The sequence below is a fragment of the Manacus candei genome, unplaced genomic scaffold (genome assembly GCF_025592945.1).
Source record: "Manacus candei isolate 608988 ecotype Guabito, Panama unplaced genomic scaffold, ASM2559294v1 h1tg000034l, whole genome shotgun sequence".
NCBI lineage: Eukaryota > Metazoa > Chordata > Aves > Passeriformes > Pipridae > Manacus > Manacus candei.
The window spans coordinates 5,466,660-5,484,574 of NW_026138082.1; the positions used below are offsets into that span (position 1 = coordinate 5,466,660).

Here is a 17,915-nt window from a genome sequence, read left to right on the forward strand (position 1 = left end):
AATAAGGTTCTTGCCATAGGATTGTGAACTAGCTAGCAAAATAGAGTTTAAATTTGAAGAAGAATGTTTTTGCCTACATATCTCTTAGTGATGGGTAGTCCCAAGTAGAAATTAATAAACCTAGCAGAGAACTGTGTAGTATTTAATTTGTCTTTTGGCTAACTCTCAGAAATAATTCAGAGCAATGTTGAAGAGTCTGATGATTTAATTGTGTTTAGGTGTGTATGTTATTGTCTTGTTCCTTCTCCAGCTTAATTATACAGCACCCAAAATGATTCATGAAAGGTGAAGGTGGTTTCTGTTGAATCCAATGGGACAACTACGTTTGGAGGTGATGCAGGATTACTCCAGTGCTTTTCATTACTTTGTGTACCACAGGTTTGTGTGTGTTCAGTTTAAAATTAAAGGGTAAGGGTAAGAGCATTGTTATGTATCTCACTGTTATATATCTCGAGTGGAAATTTTCCAGTATGTTGCTTAAAGTGAGTCTGTATGGCAGCATAACACTTTCAAATAGTGTTATGATTTATCAGTATAGAATCCTCTTTTCATACCAGTGTGATGCCCCTATCAGTTTGGAGTAAGTAATCGAATTTTTAAGGCTTTGACTGGCAGTGAAACTTTATAACCTTTGCTTCTTTGAAGACGAGCAATGTTTTTAATTGTTAGAAATGATAAATAGCTGTCCAAGTAATTGTGCCTTATAAAGACAGTAAGACACTGATCACTCAGAGTAGTAAATGTGCTTGCTGACCTTTGAATTAAAGGAGAAGTTGTGGCAGATATTAAAAATTATGTTCTGTTGGTAGCTTTACTTCCCAAAAGTTATACCTATCTGTGATTTTGAACTTCAGTAGCATGGCTTAGATAACATTATTATCCCCTTTTCATGGAAACTATTGATTCATTCATGTACTATGGAAGTGTTAGCATTCTCAAGCAAATGCTAATTTGCAAAAATTAATTTGTTCTGAGAACATAAATTACAAAAATAAACTGTGACAATTCGTTGCTATGAGACGCACAGAACTGACTAAGTTCTGGCAAAAGAGAAACGTAAAATTAAGGACAAAGTTTGGAGTAATTGTTTTAGATAGGCTACAGGTGTCTGGCATTACATAGGTGTAAATATTACGTGTATTTGATGTATGCTTTCATTTGCTTCTCTTGGCTTTATCTTACCATATCCCTGTACACTCACAACCTCTGAAGGTGCCTTTTGTGCAGAACGATTGAGCCTTGCAGGAGGAAGGCATTTCTCTTGATAGTTCTAGCAATATGCATCATTTTGTATGCTGATTTTATCACACATTGTTCAAATTAGTTCATTAAAATTAAACATCACTGAATGCTTCCATAGCCACCTGCACTGCCTTGTTTCCTGTTTTGCTAAATGACTGAGCCATATGGTTGCTTCAAGCCTTGCCTCACCCTTGGTGTGTTGCATATTACAAAAATACTTGATTATATTAAAGGAAAAAAAGTGCTTCTTTCAAAATATATCTTGCATCTCTCAATGTATTATTTTTATTCTGATAAGTTTCTTAGTAAATTTACAACTGAAATGGTAATTAGTACCTGGTATTAAAAGAAATGAATGTATTTTATTGGTTGTATAGATAGACTTTAAAAATTATTTTCAGCTTTTGAAAGTATTTAATTTTTTTCTTGTTTTGCTTTTATTCAGATGAAGCAGCCTGCTTCCTGTGGGTCCATGAATCTATTTAATCTATTTATTTATGTGTTTATGTGTCTCTTATGTAATAATGACAACACTGGATAAGGGAATGTGAGACTGCAGTTGAATAGAGTCAGAACACCTTGCCTTGATAGTTAATGGAATTCTTTTCTACCTTGCCTCTGTCTGCTGTCATGCACTCGGTTACTAGCAGCTTTCCCAAAACCAGGAAACCAAACAAACCCTCTAACCCAAACAATTGATTCCTCTCTAACTATAAGAATACACGTAACTAATTTATGTTGTTAGTCTCTAATTTTTCTTGATGAATTAACACTCAACATGGAAATAGCTGTGTCACAGGTAACTTTACTTTAATAGGGGCAAGCATATCCCAGAGCTGTGGATTATCTTCACTTGCACACCACTATCTGTAGACGAGAAGATGCACCTAAAGAAAGCCTCATATGTTTACTGACTGATCTCGTCATTCATTCCCTCATGTTGCAGCAGGGGTTGTGCAGCCTCTCAGTGCTGGCCTGGTGTTATACCCAAGACCTCGGGGTGCAGTTCTGGGCACTGCTTGGCTGGCAGCATGGGGGCTGTGCTGTCTTCTGGTTCCTGCCTTATGTTGTCCACCAATATTTCAGCATGTCTTCTCCTTCCAAAAGTCTAGCCTGAGGTAGGCGTTAATAGCCTTGACTTTGTATGGCATTAGCTGCTGAACTGTGGTCCCCTCCATGCCCTTTCCCACTCCCAACATCTTAAACTGAAAAAAAATCAAGGTGCATGGGAAAGGGCTATGTCTTGGAGCTGTGGAGGTGACACACAGGGCTCGAGGATGCCAAGAGGCTGCCTGGCCAGTCTGGATGGCCCTGGATGGAGTTACCCCTGAGTGCCCTGGGGGCAGGTATCCTCACAGGCCAGGGAATAGCTGCTCTTGCTGCTGACCTGGGCATCTTATGGGTAGATGTCGAAATGAGGTGTCTTCTGTCCACCAGAATTGATGATCTTCAGCTTCTTAACTACCTCTTGACAGTATATTTAATGTGGCAGTGAGCTAAGGTGTAGCTACTGGAGAGTAACAAGAAGAAAGTTTTATATTATTTAATGAAGTGTAAATGTATTTCTCTAAATATATAAGGAGAAGATAGTGAAGCAGTAGATACCACATGTTCTTAACCTGTGAAGCTTAGTTCATTAAGCTTAGGGAAGAAACATATTGATGAAACTGAAACAGCTTTCCAGTAGGTGAAAAGCTACTTGGAAAGCACTGGTAGTGTCCAGTCATTCTTAGTTTTCATTAGTGCTGTGGATTGTAGAATAACAAATGTTCTTTGACTGGCTCTGGTTATCCAGCTTACTAAACCTCTGAGCCTATTTCAGGGTAATCTGGGGTTCAAAAATTACTATGATGCATTGGAGTAATCAAGAAGAATTGAAAAACAATGAAGAAGAAATGATTTGGTGAAACTGTGCAGGCCTGTTATGCTGTTACGGAAAAGGCAGATGTTGTAATTGCTTTGTATAGGATGTTCTATATAAATACATATTAAATTATATTTTTGTTTTTTTCTTAGTGCAGTTAGAAGAATAGGCACTTCAGTTTGGAGTGTGGAAGGAGAATGCCTGTTCTTGGAAAGCTCAGAAGAAAGTGACAGAAATGACAGGGGGCTAGATAGCAGCATTTTCTCTGTGCAAAAACTGAAGAATATTAGGACTGTCTTTTCTACAAGAGAGAAAAAGGAAAGGGAAATTTTCAGAAAGTTAAAGACTGGTGCAAAAAAGGTGGTAAACTAGACTTCATGTTGGCTGGTGATAGGTTAAGCAGTAATAATCTTAAATTACTGTGAGATTTCAGGTTGACGATTAGATAAAATGTTAATTGAATTCTGGAATTGAGTGCTTAATAACTGCCTCTTACCAGAGTTGTAAGTGTTCTGCTATCTACTGTCACAGTCTTTCCTCCTGAAGTGTTTCTATGTGCATAAATGCCAGGAACAGTTCTGTCTTCTGTATGTGAGAAAGGAACACGTCGGCTGACAATACACAGACTCCATTGCCTATTTTTATTTATTTCTGTTGGAAAGAGTCTAAATTCTTTTTCTTTCCCTATCTGTTGAGCATTTCCATTGTGCGTAGGGAAGATTCTGCTTAGCCCTTAGTCAGTCTCAGGAGGGTTGCTGGTAAAACATTAAAGGAAATAAATATTTGAATTTTTTAAAAAACCCTTTTTTTAGTAACTGTCATGATTAACAGCTGTGCTTGTTTTCTCAATTTGTTTGATATTCCCTTCACAGAGATTTTTATTAGAAAATTTTAGTGTTAGAAGACAATACTATAAGATTAATTTCTCTTCATTTTCTGAGATGCCACTTGCCTCTTGAGTATCTTATATGAACATTTGGACTATTTGAAGGCAGTATTATGATTTATAGTTGTTAACGACTTCAGTTTTCTTTTATGGTTTTGGTAAATTCTAATTCTAATTTTGAAAGAAAAGTTTGAGACTGAAATTATACTCTTAGTTCAGGATAAATTATGCATTCCCTTAGGAAGAAAAAAAAGCCCCAAAATTTTATTTAAAAGCTTACTTGCAGTTTAAAAAAGAAAATAAAATAGCTTCTTGGATGACTTGGTACTCTGATATCTATACTGTGTCATTAAAGAGAACAGAAGTGTGAAATAAATCACAGAAGAAAATTGCAAAGAAATTATCTTTGGAACATGAGTTCAATTCCCAGTTCTAATAATTAAGTGCATTGTTAGACTAATGAATATTAGTGTTAAAAGTTCACAAATTGTCTGAAATGGAGACTAGGTTCTCATCCTTCATATAATACATATTTTGGTACATTTATCAGTTTTGTATTTTTCAGAAGTTTAGGTGAATCACATTAGTTGGTGCCAAGAATTAGCTGATAATCTCATGCAGGTGGGGGAATGTTTTACAGACTTGGATAAGTATGCTTAGTGTTTTGTTGACATTATGAACTTCAGTAGTCAAAATAAAGAAGGATTTAAATAGCATTAGCATACATGAACTAGCTATTTGGAAGCAAAAAGCTGTTTCAAATTTTTATTAATTGGAAAGCATGGTGTCAAGAGCAAAGATGCGAATCTTCATAAACTGAGATACTTTCTGAGATGAAAACAAAAATCTCCCAAACAACAAGAAAAATTACTAAAACTCCATTAATAGCTGGTGAACTTCAAGTTTTCTGTGAAACAGCAGTCCTAGTTTGTATGATGCAGTCTTTTTCCTTGCTGTTCCTCCACTTGCTGGACACTGAGCCCAATTATTTCTTTGAAAACACTATAAAAAATGCTAGTATGCTAGCATGAGTGGTTTTTATAATAGATAGGGTTGTTTCCATCCATCTCAAAAGTATTTCCCTGTAGAAGAAAGATGGTGTGTACTAGAGTGTAAAACCAGTTGAGCTGCTAATACAATTTGAGAGGCAAGGGTTTTTAAGGAGAGCTTATTTATTTATTTATCAATTTATTTTCAAACGACTAATTTGGATGGAAAATATGATGACCTCTCAGGCATTGTAGCCTCCATCATGCCTGATGGAGATGTAGCAGACATCAAACTACGTATAGGTTGTAACCATTACTCTGGATGTAATGTATTAATGCTAATCAGTTTAAGTATTTGGGAGAGAAGAGTAGTTGATGTCTGGGGAAGGGAGGACTGTTAGCAAGAGGTGAAGCGTGACGAGAGTTGTCACACACCATAAAACCCATGTGTCTGTTTTAACTGTGAGCTCCAGCGTCTAGAAGAGCAAGGTTTTAATGTATTTTGTAAGCCTTCCTACGGTATCAAACAAATGTTTCAACTGTTTTTTGGCCGGCTTTTTGTCTATCTTTGTTATTTTTATTGTCCGTATGAATTTTTTCTGGTGTGCAACATGTATTTAGGGTTTTTAATTTTGTTTCTGTGGTATTTAATATGGTGGATTATGAATCCCCATATTCTTGCATAGGATTCCTCAATTTTTTGGATATGTACAATTTGTGGATTTTGACTGTTCTCTGTAGGTGTTGTTGAATTATTTATTATAGTAATCATAGCAATATGCATTATAGGACTGTTTACGCTTGTGAGATCAACGTCACCATCGGAACTGGAAAATCAAAATAAATTCTAGAAGTAGCTGTTTGTAGATGTCCCTTTTTTTAGCCTCTTCCTTTCTATCTATGTAAAATTCCTCGCTTTACGTGGCATTCAGTGTTAATGTAACATGCTTGAAAAATTGCCTAAGATTTTATTTTGCAAATACTCATAACCATATGTATTTGATGGTGTGAAGACAGATGGAAGACTTCCTTGGAACTTAATAAGGTTTTCAGCTTTTTTCCCTTAAGTACTTAAGCAAGTACTTGAGTTTACTAAAGAGTACTAGAGTTGTATTGGTAAAGGCCTGACTTCTGGTTATTCTCAACTGGAGTGCGAATGCCTACAAAGTAAGATGTGTACTTCAGAGTGATATTATGAAGAACAGCAAACAATTTGCTACTAAATCTATCTTGTGAATGCATGCATAGAGTGAGGTTTTTTTCCATTATTTAACTATTGTTCTATATCGTTTTTCAAAATTCTTATCAATGGCAACTCTGACCAGCAGTTGGTTCTTAATTCTTGTTGTGCATTTAATCAGCATCTTAAGTGTAGGTCCTATCCTACACCTGTAAAAGCAATAAAACTTGAAAATAAAACATGATTCTTCAGTTTGCTGTTGCATAAAGCAGTGTTCTGGGAAAAAAATGATTTCATAACAGGAAAAATTGTTATTTGGTGCTAAGGAAAAGTGATCAAAAATAAATAAATGAATATTCTTCCTGTTACCAAAAAAACCCAACACCATGACAAAAAAACTAGTAAAAATATTTTTTGAGCCTCCCATGCTTTAAATAAATTCTAAGACTACTTTCCAGAAATATAGGATATTTAATTTTCTCTTTAGAAAGATCTGTAATAGCAGTTGTAATCTGCTGTCACATATGGTAATGAGCTTTTATTTAACAGTTGGTGATCCCTGTGAGCAGTATTCTCAGAAGATTGTTCTGCTGTCAGACGCTTATCCAGGGAATGACCAGTTCCATTTTTGTTTTCAGTTTCAATGTCTTAAACTGATAGGAGTAAGTATCCTCTCAGCACACATTTAATATTGTTCCTTTTAGAAGAATGATTAGTGTGTTAAAAACACTGAGTGTGAATGCAGCTTCAAAAATTATATTTTCCCATTCATTTAAAATCTAAATACTGTTTAGTACTTAGGAAGGGAAAAAAACCTAGAAAACTTGCAGGGTATTTTTTAGTTGACAATGAAGAAAAAAATAATCCTAAAGATATTTTTTGAGCTGCCTTTCTCTAAATACTTTCAAGCTACTTGAAAGAAGTTACTTTTATTTGTTTTTTTTTTTAATGCAGAAAAATACCCCTTGTCTTGTGGCTTCAGTTTCCTCTCTTAGCTTGACATGGCTCTGGTTCTTGTTTGGCTTCTCCAGGAGTCAGTTCATTTCCCTCATGTGGGAAAAAATTGAACTTTTCTGTCCCCTTGCCTCTCTCCAGAGGAGAGTAAAGGAGATTTAGGTTATTTATTACTGGATTTGTGAGTTGCTTTGCAAGGATCTGATGAGCACAGATGGAGGAGGACACAGTAGGAGTAAAAGTCCTGTGAATTCTAGTGGCAATAAGCTTTCACCTTGGCTGAAATTTGTGAATTCTCTGTGGACTTGTTTTTGTGCACCACAGCAAACACACAACACACCAAAGACTTAAGCAAGTGCTCAGCACTGACATTTTCTGTAAGGTATCTGCCTTCAGATACTTTTAATATTTTCATATTTCACTTTAATTTCATTCCAAATAAATAATACTCCACAGAAATAGATAATTTGATTTCCATTTGATTTCGTGTAACCCTCTTAGTAAAGTGTCTCTTTTATCAGCATTTGAAAAATCTAAATGTTGAATATTCAGTAGTATGGTGATATGGTGGCACTGTAGACCTATAAGTGGACACAGAACGGCCAACATTGGTCTTTCATCCTGGAGGGTCTGCACAAAAATGAATGGAACACAACTAACACACAGGGAAACTTCTGTGCATTACTACTCATCCAGCCAAGTAATATCAGTATACAGGAATGGTGAAACAAAATGGATTAAAACTCTTTTCTTTTTCATACAGTGAAGTTATTGCAAGTGCTTGTAGGTGTCAATATCGTCATGGGACTGAATTTTTCCCAGGAGGTGCAGTAGTGCCTTGAGGTTTGGTAGCGTTAGCTGCTGCTCTGGGAGCAGCTGCTCACTGGGACATCTGACAGGCTTTAGGCTGTGCAAGTGTAAATGGTATCCCAATTGGATAGCTTCATACTGAGTTTTTATTAATCTAGAGTCGGAAGTTTCTTGGAAATTTTGCCCCTGGGGTGACTGAGAAGCATCCTGCAGTCACCAGGCCACCATCCATGGGATATTTATGGGTTTACAGCAGAAATTCAGACAATTCAGAGCTGTTGTTACTTTCATCTTAGCCATCCATTCATGGAGGATGATGTTAAAAATTCACAACAGAGTACCTTGCTTAATTCCTAGATAAATATGAAACTATTCCATGTGCCTTTTGGTTACTTAAATGCAACTTTCTGTTCAGTAACACTGTCCTTTCATAAGCTTGCCTGATGCACCGTATCAAATGTCATTTTCTGTATACTTTGGTGGAAGAGATTGTTCAAAGGAGCACATCACAAGATAAATGCTCTTTTGTACAGACGCTACAAGCTTGCATTGTAAATTTCAGTTGCTGACATTTTTCTGTCTCAGATTTTGAAGTGCTTATAGTCTGTGTATTAGCTAAAGGTCCATCACAAGAAAAAACAGGGTGAAAAGACTTAAATTATCATACCTCAGAAACTGGTATGTCATCATGATCTATTTTCTCTGCATCAGTACAAACAAATCCACAGGATGCTGGTATTATGTATGAGAAAACTATCAATTCAAACACTTCCAAAGAGTATATATTTCATATTTATTCATATGTAAAATGTTGATAAGGAGAATAAAACTTTTGTAACTGCTTCTAGCCCAAGGAACAATTTTTAGAAAAAACTGTGTTCCAAATGCTTCGTACCTTGGAGACGTGTTTTTTTTTCCTTTCTCTTTTTTTCCCCCTTTTAATTGACAAACACTTTTTGTTCTTGTGGAATTGTACGAGTCATGAGTGATATTAGTATTGTGCCAGTAGTATCATAGATGTAAATACTGGTAAAGTGTTGTAGTAACTCATGATATTAATTCTATGATATTAATTCTATGGCTGAGTTGATGCTTTTTTTATTTGCCTTGCCCGGATCAGTCTTATGCTGTGCTGTCTTCTCAAGGTGTCTTCCTGTTGCTTGACCTCTGTGGGTGTGGTTAATGGGGGAGTCCCAGTTACATGACCTTACTGTAGGGCAGGACTTTTGGCATCAACAAGTATAGTCTGGAGGGCAGGACACTTATTCTTGTGTGCGTTGTTGGTGTGAAAGTGATGAATTGCTGAGCTGTTGCAGTCCATGACGCTGAGTTTCTGTTTGAATGAGTACTCTGCTGTTATATATATGATGTAGCTTAATAGCCTGTTTTGGGTTGGTTCGTTTAATAATTTGCATTCTCTATTGGAAGTAGAAAAAAAGCCGAAAAGATTTGCGTTCTCCAGAAAAATTTCCTCTGTCTGTATTGTGTGTTTTTGTTGTTATTTTTAATCTTTGTAGTAAATTCAGAGTCTTATCTTGACTTTTACATTTGTGTTGTGGTGCCATGGCAGAGAGCTAGACAGTGAAGCTGAAATTGCTGATCCTGATATTCCCAACCCTGACCCTTACATTTTAGCAGTCTGTAAAGAAATAGAAACAAGCCTTCAACAATTAGAACCTTGTGTAGGGAATGATACTGTTAGCAAGTGAAGTAAGTGGAAAGGTGACTCTGAGTTGTAGCCATCTAAAAAAAAATTTGGAGAAAGCTTATGTTGTTACACTAATAATATTATTGTTGAATTTTTTAAAATGAAAACAGGCAAAATCAGGATATAACGTTGAATATTTTGCATGTGTATCAAGTAATGTATCTTAAGTGGGATTATAAAAAACTAACATATAGTTCTAGATACTCTCCTTAACTGATGGTGAGGGGCATTAAAATTATAAATTCTTTATTTTTTTTCTGTTTTTTGTCCTAAGGTGGCAGTAATTTGCTATGTGTTGGGTAATGGAAGGAGAAAGAGGAAGAGAAGGTTATAATGGTTTGAGGTTTTATTAAACCCAAGCAGATGAAAGTTTACCTGGAGCATATTTAATTTATTCATTGACTTTTTTTTTTTTAAATAGTATCCTTCCTGCAAGAACAAAAAATAAATAGCTTTTGACTTTTTATCATTAGCCTTTACTTCTTCCCTTCTTGCAAATTACAGAAATATATATAAAAGGCCCCCTCAAATTGTTACAGGGAAGGCAATCTCTGAAGACCAAAATAGGCATAAATACTATTGTGTCTGAAATATAAGTTTTCTGTGAATTAATAGAGATGTTTCTGAATTTCTTCTCAACTAATTTTTACAGTCTGCTTCCTGTTGCAAGCCTTTTTCTGCATTTTAGTGTCTGTTCATTGCCTGTAGTCTCTCATAAAGGTTGCCTGAAACATAATCGGGGACTATAATGTTATTCAGTCATTATTAAAAAAAAAAAAGGTCACATAGTCCTGAGCGTTAGGATAATGCATGTAAGTGCCTTGACTCTCCATCTCATGTCATTGACATTGCCATGAAGTAAAGACAACCCCTTCTTTTAACTTTATGGTACAGACTTCTTTTTACCTGATCTTTCTCTGTGAATCTATTTTAGCATCTTCACAGTACTCTGTATTACAGTGGGTGTATATTGGTTGGGTCTTTTCTCCCCTATCAGAGAACCACAATTGAAAATTGAATCCATTTCTGTACCCATAAATCTAGTTGCATATAAAATTTATAACATTCTGAACTTTTTTTTCCCTAAAAGAAAGTGAAAGTCCTAGTAATTAAAGGATCACATTTGTAGACAGAGAAGTTGCCACAGTGTTCCATCAAAATGGAGATGGTTTGATGGTTAGTACTTGTTTGGAGGAAAGAAGATTTGCAGGATTTGACTGAAGACCAGCCTGCTGAAAATTAAAAGTTTCACACCTCAAACAGAAGCCCATTTTTCAGGAATCAAAGAACTGAGAGAAAATAATTTGATCGGGAAACTGATCTGTCACATCAGTACCTTACAGTAGGCATGTTTTATTTTATTTAAGGAATTTTTTTTTTTAATCTTAACATGATTTCTTACCTGCAATTAAATGCTAGATGATAAGAGAGCTTGGTTTTCAATAGTGAATAAAAACTAAGACTTTTCACAATTTATTAGTTAAGGAATTAATTTATTCTGAAATGATCTGTCCTTGCCACTGAGCTAGGACCTCAAATTCAATGCATATCAAAATAAATAAAAGACAGTGAAAGCTATGAGGTATATAGAGGTATGTTTAATAATGTGGCTAAGGAAAAGTCTGGTGTCTCTTATTCCATATCTGTGTAGATGCCTTTTAGCGAGTTCATTGATTAAGTGGTAAATAGGCATAAAAATCTTCCTGAAAGTCAGATACTAAAGCTGAATTCTTTGCATTATTTTGGTAAAGACTTAGGAGGCAGTGCCATTTATCTGTTTCACACTGTGTTTCCCTTCTGTGCAGGAGAGAGTTGGATTGACCTTTTACATCAGGAATAAGATTAGGAGCTATTAACTGGCAAATAAATAGAAGACACTTAGAAGCTAAAATCAAAGTATGGAGTTTGATTTGGAGAAATTTAAACTATATTTAAGTAGGAAAAATTAACGCAAATTTCTTGGGGAAAGGGAACATCTTTTATGAATTTTAAAGAATGCAAACTCGCAAGAATGGAGAAGAGACTTATCTGATAATTACTGAAAAAAGGATGAAGCAACATCACTGTCAAATATTTTCAAAAAAAATGCGCTGTGATGCATTTTGTAACTACACTACTGCCAGAGTAACTAAAGGCATCATGCTTAAGCATGTTGAAAAATAGGCAGTGAAAGGAATATCTAACAGCAGTGGCTCTTTGTCCAGGCATAAATTATGACTTTGAATACTTTTCATCTTAACATCAAAGAAGTTCATTTTTTTCTTCTTACAAGACAGAAAGGATGAATTTCATCTTTGGATGGTGCTGTAAAGAAATTTAAATTTTTCTTTCTTCATTGCCCCAAATATGTTCTTGTGGTTTTTTGTTTTGTTTTGTTTTTTTTAAAATTTAATTTAATTTTTATTTTTTACCATTTTTGGATTTAATTAAGCATCTCCCTTGCATTGACTTTTTCCTTGTAAAATATTGGTGGCAGCAGAATACAGGTTAGTTGGCTTTTTTTCTTTCTTGTTTGCAAGGGAAGTAGGTGTATATAGTGTTTTACATCTGCTTGTGCTTGACCTATTAGGCCAGTAACAATGGAAAAAAAAAAATCACAGACCCTGTCTCTACTGGGGTGTAATGAAACACCTAGTATTAGTGTTAGCTAACGCTGTCTAACTGCTGCTCTTTACCTTTATGGCAACTGTGGTGTGTTGACCTTGACCAGATCCCCATCCTGCCTGTTTTGCTCAGTGCCTCAACAGCACAAGGAGGGTAAATGAGGTTGACAAGCTCATGGGTTGAGACAAAGACATGGAGATCACTTCTTTTGTAAATCACCATTTGCTGTCACAGGCAAAACAGACTCATTTTAGGGAAAATTTAGCCAAATTTACACCACGAGGGGATGGGGACTGGGAGCTGCAGTCAGTCCATCACACTTGGTCTCTGCTGCTCCTCACCCTATTCCCCTGCTCCAGCCTGAAGCACCACTGTGAATAGTTAGCTGTAAGATTTGCCCAAAACTCTCATTGCAAATTTCAGAGTTACTTAATCTTGGGAATTAATGAGATTATGAGCATTTCCCTTGTTTATACTTCATGTTTCTGCCAAGTCCAATAATATCTTAAGATATTATGAAGATTTTACACTAAAATAATTATTAATTAATATTAAGATATTACATTTGTACATAAATAGGAAAAAACCCCTAACTCTTTCAATCCTATAGTACTTCTTTACAAGTAAAGAATGACTTCCTTATAAAAGGTGTAAGAACATATTTTGTATGTTTTTCAAAGGTATGATTTTTCTGTATAGTTTACTTTGGCATAGGCTTCTAATTTTTTTGGAGTAGGTAGATGATTGAGGAGGGAGCAAGGTTGTGTATATACATACTTCCAAGACTTCTGTGAGGCTACTCAAATGTTCACAAATCTATTAGTTTTTTAAATTTAGGTTAATTTTTGACTGTATTTTTGATTAATCTGAACCTTCTTCAGGAGGAAAGGCTCTTTATTGTGATGCCTCTCAGGACTGAAAGTATAAGGAAAATCTGTCAACATGAAGGTTCTGAAATCATTAAGCAGATGGGTAGGTAAATTTAGGTTAGGAAACTTTCCTGTAGCAATGATTCAGATTGTATGTTGAGTTGGGTTCTCTCACTTGGTTACAAAGGTTTTCCTGGCATGCTCCATCTATCAGCCTTTTTTCTGTGGGATTCATTCACTATATAGTACCTGATATGGAGTTGTCACTCTTGAAGAAATGAAGCAGCTCTGGACTAGGTTAGATGGGAGCCTGTCTTTATCATCCATTCTGCAGAACAGCAGGACAGACTGTTTCATCAGTATAGGCACAGCTTGTTTTGTCTTATGTATACTTGTAATACACATTTACAAGATGGACTCTCTTCCAGCTGTAGAAACTTCTGTTATCCCCTCAAATCCCTTGGCAAATGGAGCAGTAAACCAAAGTTTTCAAAACAGATTTGACTTGTCCTAAGTCAGCTATTTCCATTGCTAATGTATTTAAAATTCAAGTCTGCCTTTTTTTTGGGGTAGGTCCTCAGAGATATGTGATGTCTTCTCTAGTTACTGCTTCAATGATGTTTCTAACCATTTTATAGCTTGCTGAATTTCATGCTACTTAAATTTTGAGATTTCTGGGATATGAAAACCTATGCATTTCTTCCCTTTTCACTGTGAATCAGTTTCTTAGCATTTATCTTTACTTTTTGTGTTTTGGTTTTTTTTTCCCCTTTCCCACTCCCCCCTTTCCTAGGATCGTATATGATAGTGATTTCCTCAGATCATGACCCTGGAGAAAAGACTAGACTTCAGCTTCCAACAATGAAGGAAAATGATACTCACTGCATCGATTTCAGCTACCTTCTGTACAGCAAGAATGGAGCAAACCCAGGCACTTTGAACATCCTGGTTAGGGTGAACAAAGGGCCACTGGCTAATCCCATCTGGAACGTCACAGGCTCCACTGGCAAAGACTGGCTTCGAGCGGAGTTGGCTGTCAGCACTTTCTGGCCCAACGAGTATCAGGTAAACTTGCAATAAATTCATGCTGCTTCATAATATTTACTGCAAGGTCCTATTCAGTTTATGTTTGCTTTGGTCTGTTCTGATAGAGTATTCTCCCAGTGTCCTTAAGTAAAGTGTTTCATTCAGAATAAATAATTATTTGAGGGTGGATATTTTTATAGCAGGTGACTGTTTAAAGTTATCAGTTATTGTATAATATGAAAAAATAATCTGGAAACAAGCCTTTTTAAAAGAAATGATAAGGTTAAAGTCTAGGAACATCAAAAATTATAAACTCTCAGAAATAAATTGCCTGTGCAAGTGTAATTTGTACTTGTCTTCCCTCCTTTTTTGTGTATGCCTGTGTTACCATGTCTAATTACATGACTGTACACTGGTTTTTTTCCACATGACATTTGCTTCATTTGCAGTGCAGGCAGAATGGCGCTCACCTAATGAGCAGCTGTTCAGGACTCGTTTTTTCTCCTGTTTGCTTGCTATGGGACAAAACCACCTGCAGTGTAGGCCTGTTGTTTGGAGGGAAAAATAGTCTTGTTGTTACTAGATGCTGTTATTTGATTGTTTGATTAACCTGAGAAAGTACCTGCAACTGTTTTGCTTAGTGCGTATTTGACGTGAAGGATGAATCTCATACATGGGCATTTTTGTTCTGGTCTCTAGGAGTGGATTATATGCACTTAGATGAGTTGTTACACCATGAGGTCTTATGTGCTTACAGACCCCTATCTAGAGATGCTTCACATCATTAGCACTCTTGCAAACAGTTTGGATGTCCAGATAGTTATCAAATAAAGGAGAGTGGCTGCTTTATTTATGGTTTTGTTGAATAGTGGTATTGTAGGAGTGTTTCTTAAAAGTGCCTTTTCTAAAGTCTGTTGCAATTGTCCACCACCAAAATGAGGGGAAGTGTGGAGAGAGCAAAACTGAGTGAACGATTTCTCCTGCATTTTGAGGGCCTTGCCTTGGCATAGCTGAGCACAAACAGTAAAAAATGCTGCACAATTAACATGGCTTCAGGCTCTGAAAGCTAAGACAAAGGAGGATCTGTGCCAAGGTTAAGGTGGAGTCTCAAGTGGTAAACATGTGTCCTCAGCTCATATGGACACCTGTATTAATCCAATTAGAACTGGACAACAGGGTATGTTTCTTTCATGTAGCCAATACTGTAGAAGAAAGATCACGCCTTGCGGTGTAGTAACAGTGTGTAACGGGTATCCTTTTTGTAATAAAAGGACATTTTGCTGATCACATTGGTCAGCGCAGTTTGTCTCGAGCCTCTCTGCCGACAGGGAAGCCGTATGAGGAGCAGCTGAGGTCACTTGGTCTGTTCAGCCTGGAGAAGAGGAGACTGAAGGAAGACCTCATTGCAGTCTACAACTTAGTCATGAGGGGAAGAGAAGGGGCAGGCACTGATCTCTTTTCTGTGGTGACCAGAGGGAATGGCCTGAAGTTGTGTCAGGGGAGGTTTAGGTTGTATATTAGAAAAAGGTTCTTCAGTCACAGGGTGGTTGGGTACTGAAACAGGCTCTCCAGGGGAGTGGTCACAGCACCAAACCTGACAGAGTTCAAGAAGCATTTGGATGATATTCTCAAGTACATGGTGTGCCTCTTGGGGATGGTCCTGTGCAGGGCTAAGGGCTGGACTCAGTGGTCCTTGTGGTTCCCTTCCAACTCAGCATATTCTGTGATTTGGTGCAAGCAGCCTTACTTATATGGTGAAAACTAAGTAATTTACTATCATTTTATGTTTTTCTTTGGTTTTTGTTTCCCTGTTTTTAATGTTTTTATTTATAAAGAAATTTAATCTATCAGTGGCATTGAAACTGGGTAAAATGTAACATTCTGAAGCCTGGTTCCTGAAAACGTGGCTTCTGAGGAAGTGTTTTATTAACCCTTTTATGTTGCTGGAAAGTAGCTTTTGATGTGCTTAAAAAAAAAACCAAAACAGAAGCCTTTTATAGCAGTATAGTAGTGATCAACTATAGCAGCATTATATGCAGTAAATCAGGTTTCTGCTGACAGATGGCCAGGCTTGACAATGAAATTGGTGACTGGGGCCTTATCTTAGCAACATGGCCATTTTTCACTTATGTTATAGCCTTCACATTATCTCTCTATAGACAGAGCTTAAATTCACTCTCTCTCTTGCTTGGTCATCCAGCAGAATATTGAAATCCTGTGCAACCCAGTTTATTTTTGCTGTTAATGCAACCTGCCATGATTTGTGTCCAACTTGCACAATTGCTTTTATGAAGAGGAGGGGAAATCTGCATGCTGTCCATGCACAACTTCTTGTTTGCACAGAGTTGGTATTTTTGTGGGTTTGGTTTTGGTCCTTTGAGGTCTCAAGGTCAACATTGCTCTTGGTAGATTTTTCCCCCCCCTTAGTTTTGAGTTGTTATTCTTTGGTGTGGAAATATTTTTTCATTTTTCTCATAGGAGTTCTATGCTGTACAGTTCTAGGTCCTAATTTTCGCACTTTGATCTACTGTTGATCAATGAGTTTAGCTAGCAGTGAGGGAAATAAGTGCTGGTTTCTATAGCAAGGTGGAAGTGGTTCTTTACTAACCTGGGAATTGGATCCCTGCCTGTACTAGCAAGGTCAGTGCTAAAGATCACTGCTGAGCACAACTGTTTGCATGTACTTTGTTACAATCAGGTCAGCTTCATTGCCATTTCCTTCACTTTTAAGTAGGGAAGAGAGTAGAGATTACCTGGGGGTGAATAGCACGGATTGCACTGTAAGGAAGTCTTGTGTGGTGACTTCAAAAGCATGATGGCTGTGTTAGTTTTAATAACAGAGTGCTACACCTAGTACTGATTAGCTCCAAAACAGTATTTCTGTGCTCTGCTGTGCTGTGTTGAAGCTTTATTGCTTCCTGTTCGAAACGAGCAGTGTTTTTGCATACCACTCTAGTATACAGTATAAATTCAGCTTGTGCGTTTTTGGATAGATTTAACACTTTCTTTTACTTTGTTGTTGTTTTCTTTTTTTTTTAATAATCGATTTACTTAATTTTCTTGAACTGTACTCTGCTGGAAAATTATTTATACATATTTATTTTCTGACAAAACATAGTACAGTTTATTACAATAGTTTTACTGGATCAAACTGAATTTTTATCTAATTTCATACCTCATCTCCTTGTCTCTGATGCAGATAACAGTGGAAGCTTGTAGAGAAGTTCAGGAACAGGACAAACTCATGGTCATACCTCCCCCAGAATAACTTCCAACCTTGAGCCTATTATGTTGTTCAAGAACTTTGAGCTCAAGAACCTAAGTAGTGCCTTTCTGGGTTTTTTTGCCATGATTTAAGCTTCTAGTGTCTACAGTATATATGATAAGAAATTTTAATGTTAATTCCATGTTAGGACTATTCCTGTGGGTTTCTTAAACATGGGGCCTGTAATTCTTCATTTGTCATATTTTGCACTTGGGGAGTTTCAGCAGTCGTGTAATGATACCATCTGTCTTCTCTCTTCTGTTAGCAAGGCATCTGCATTTTTTCTATTCTGCTTGTTTAACATGTGGATGAACTCTCGAAGAAAAGGGTTTGATTAGAGAATCCCTTAGGATCGAGGTTATGATTTGATTTTGATCCTTGTTAGTTCTAGAATCTTTTTTTATCACTCTGTTGGAAATACGCTACATTTGACCTGTCTCAAGTTTGCTTCAAAGGAAAAATATTTTGGGATTTTTGTTGTTTAAACTTTGTGACTGACTAGGAATTTTGTCTCTCTG

General features: G+C 36.5%; 1 protein-coding gene across 8 annotated transcripts in view; it reads left to right on the forward strand.

The window, feature by feature from the left end:
• Positions 1–17,915, forward strand: part of PTPRK (protein tyrosine phosphatase receptor type K) — a 395,313-nt gene that overhangs the window by 117,036 nt on the left and 260,362 nt on the right. For all 8 annotated transcript variants that reach the window (XM_051792097.1, XM_051792099.1, XM_051792101.1 and 5 more), the window contains exon 3: positions 13,900–14,171. In XM_051792097.1, coding sequence (XP_051648057.1) covers positions 13,900–14,171 — 272 coding nt within the window. The remainder of the gene's footprint in view (positions 1–13,899; positions 14,172–17,915) is intronic.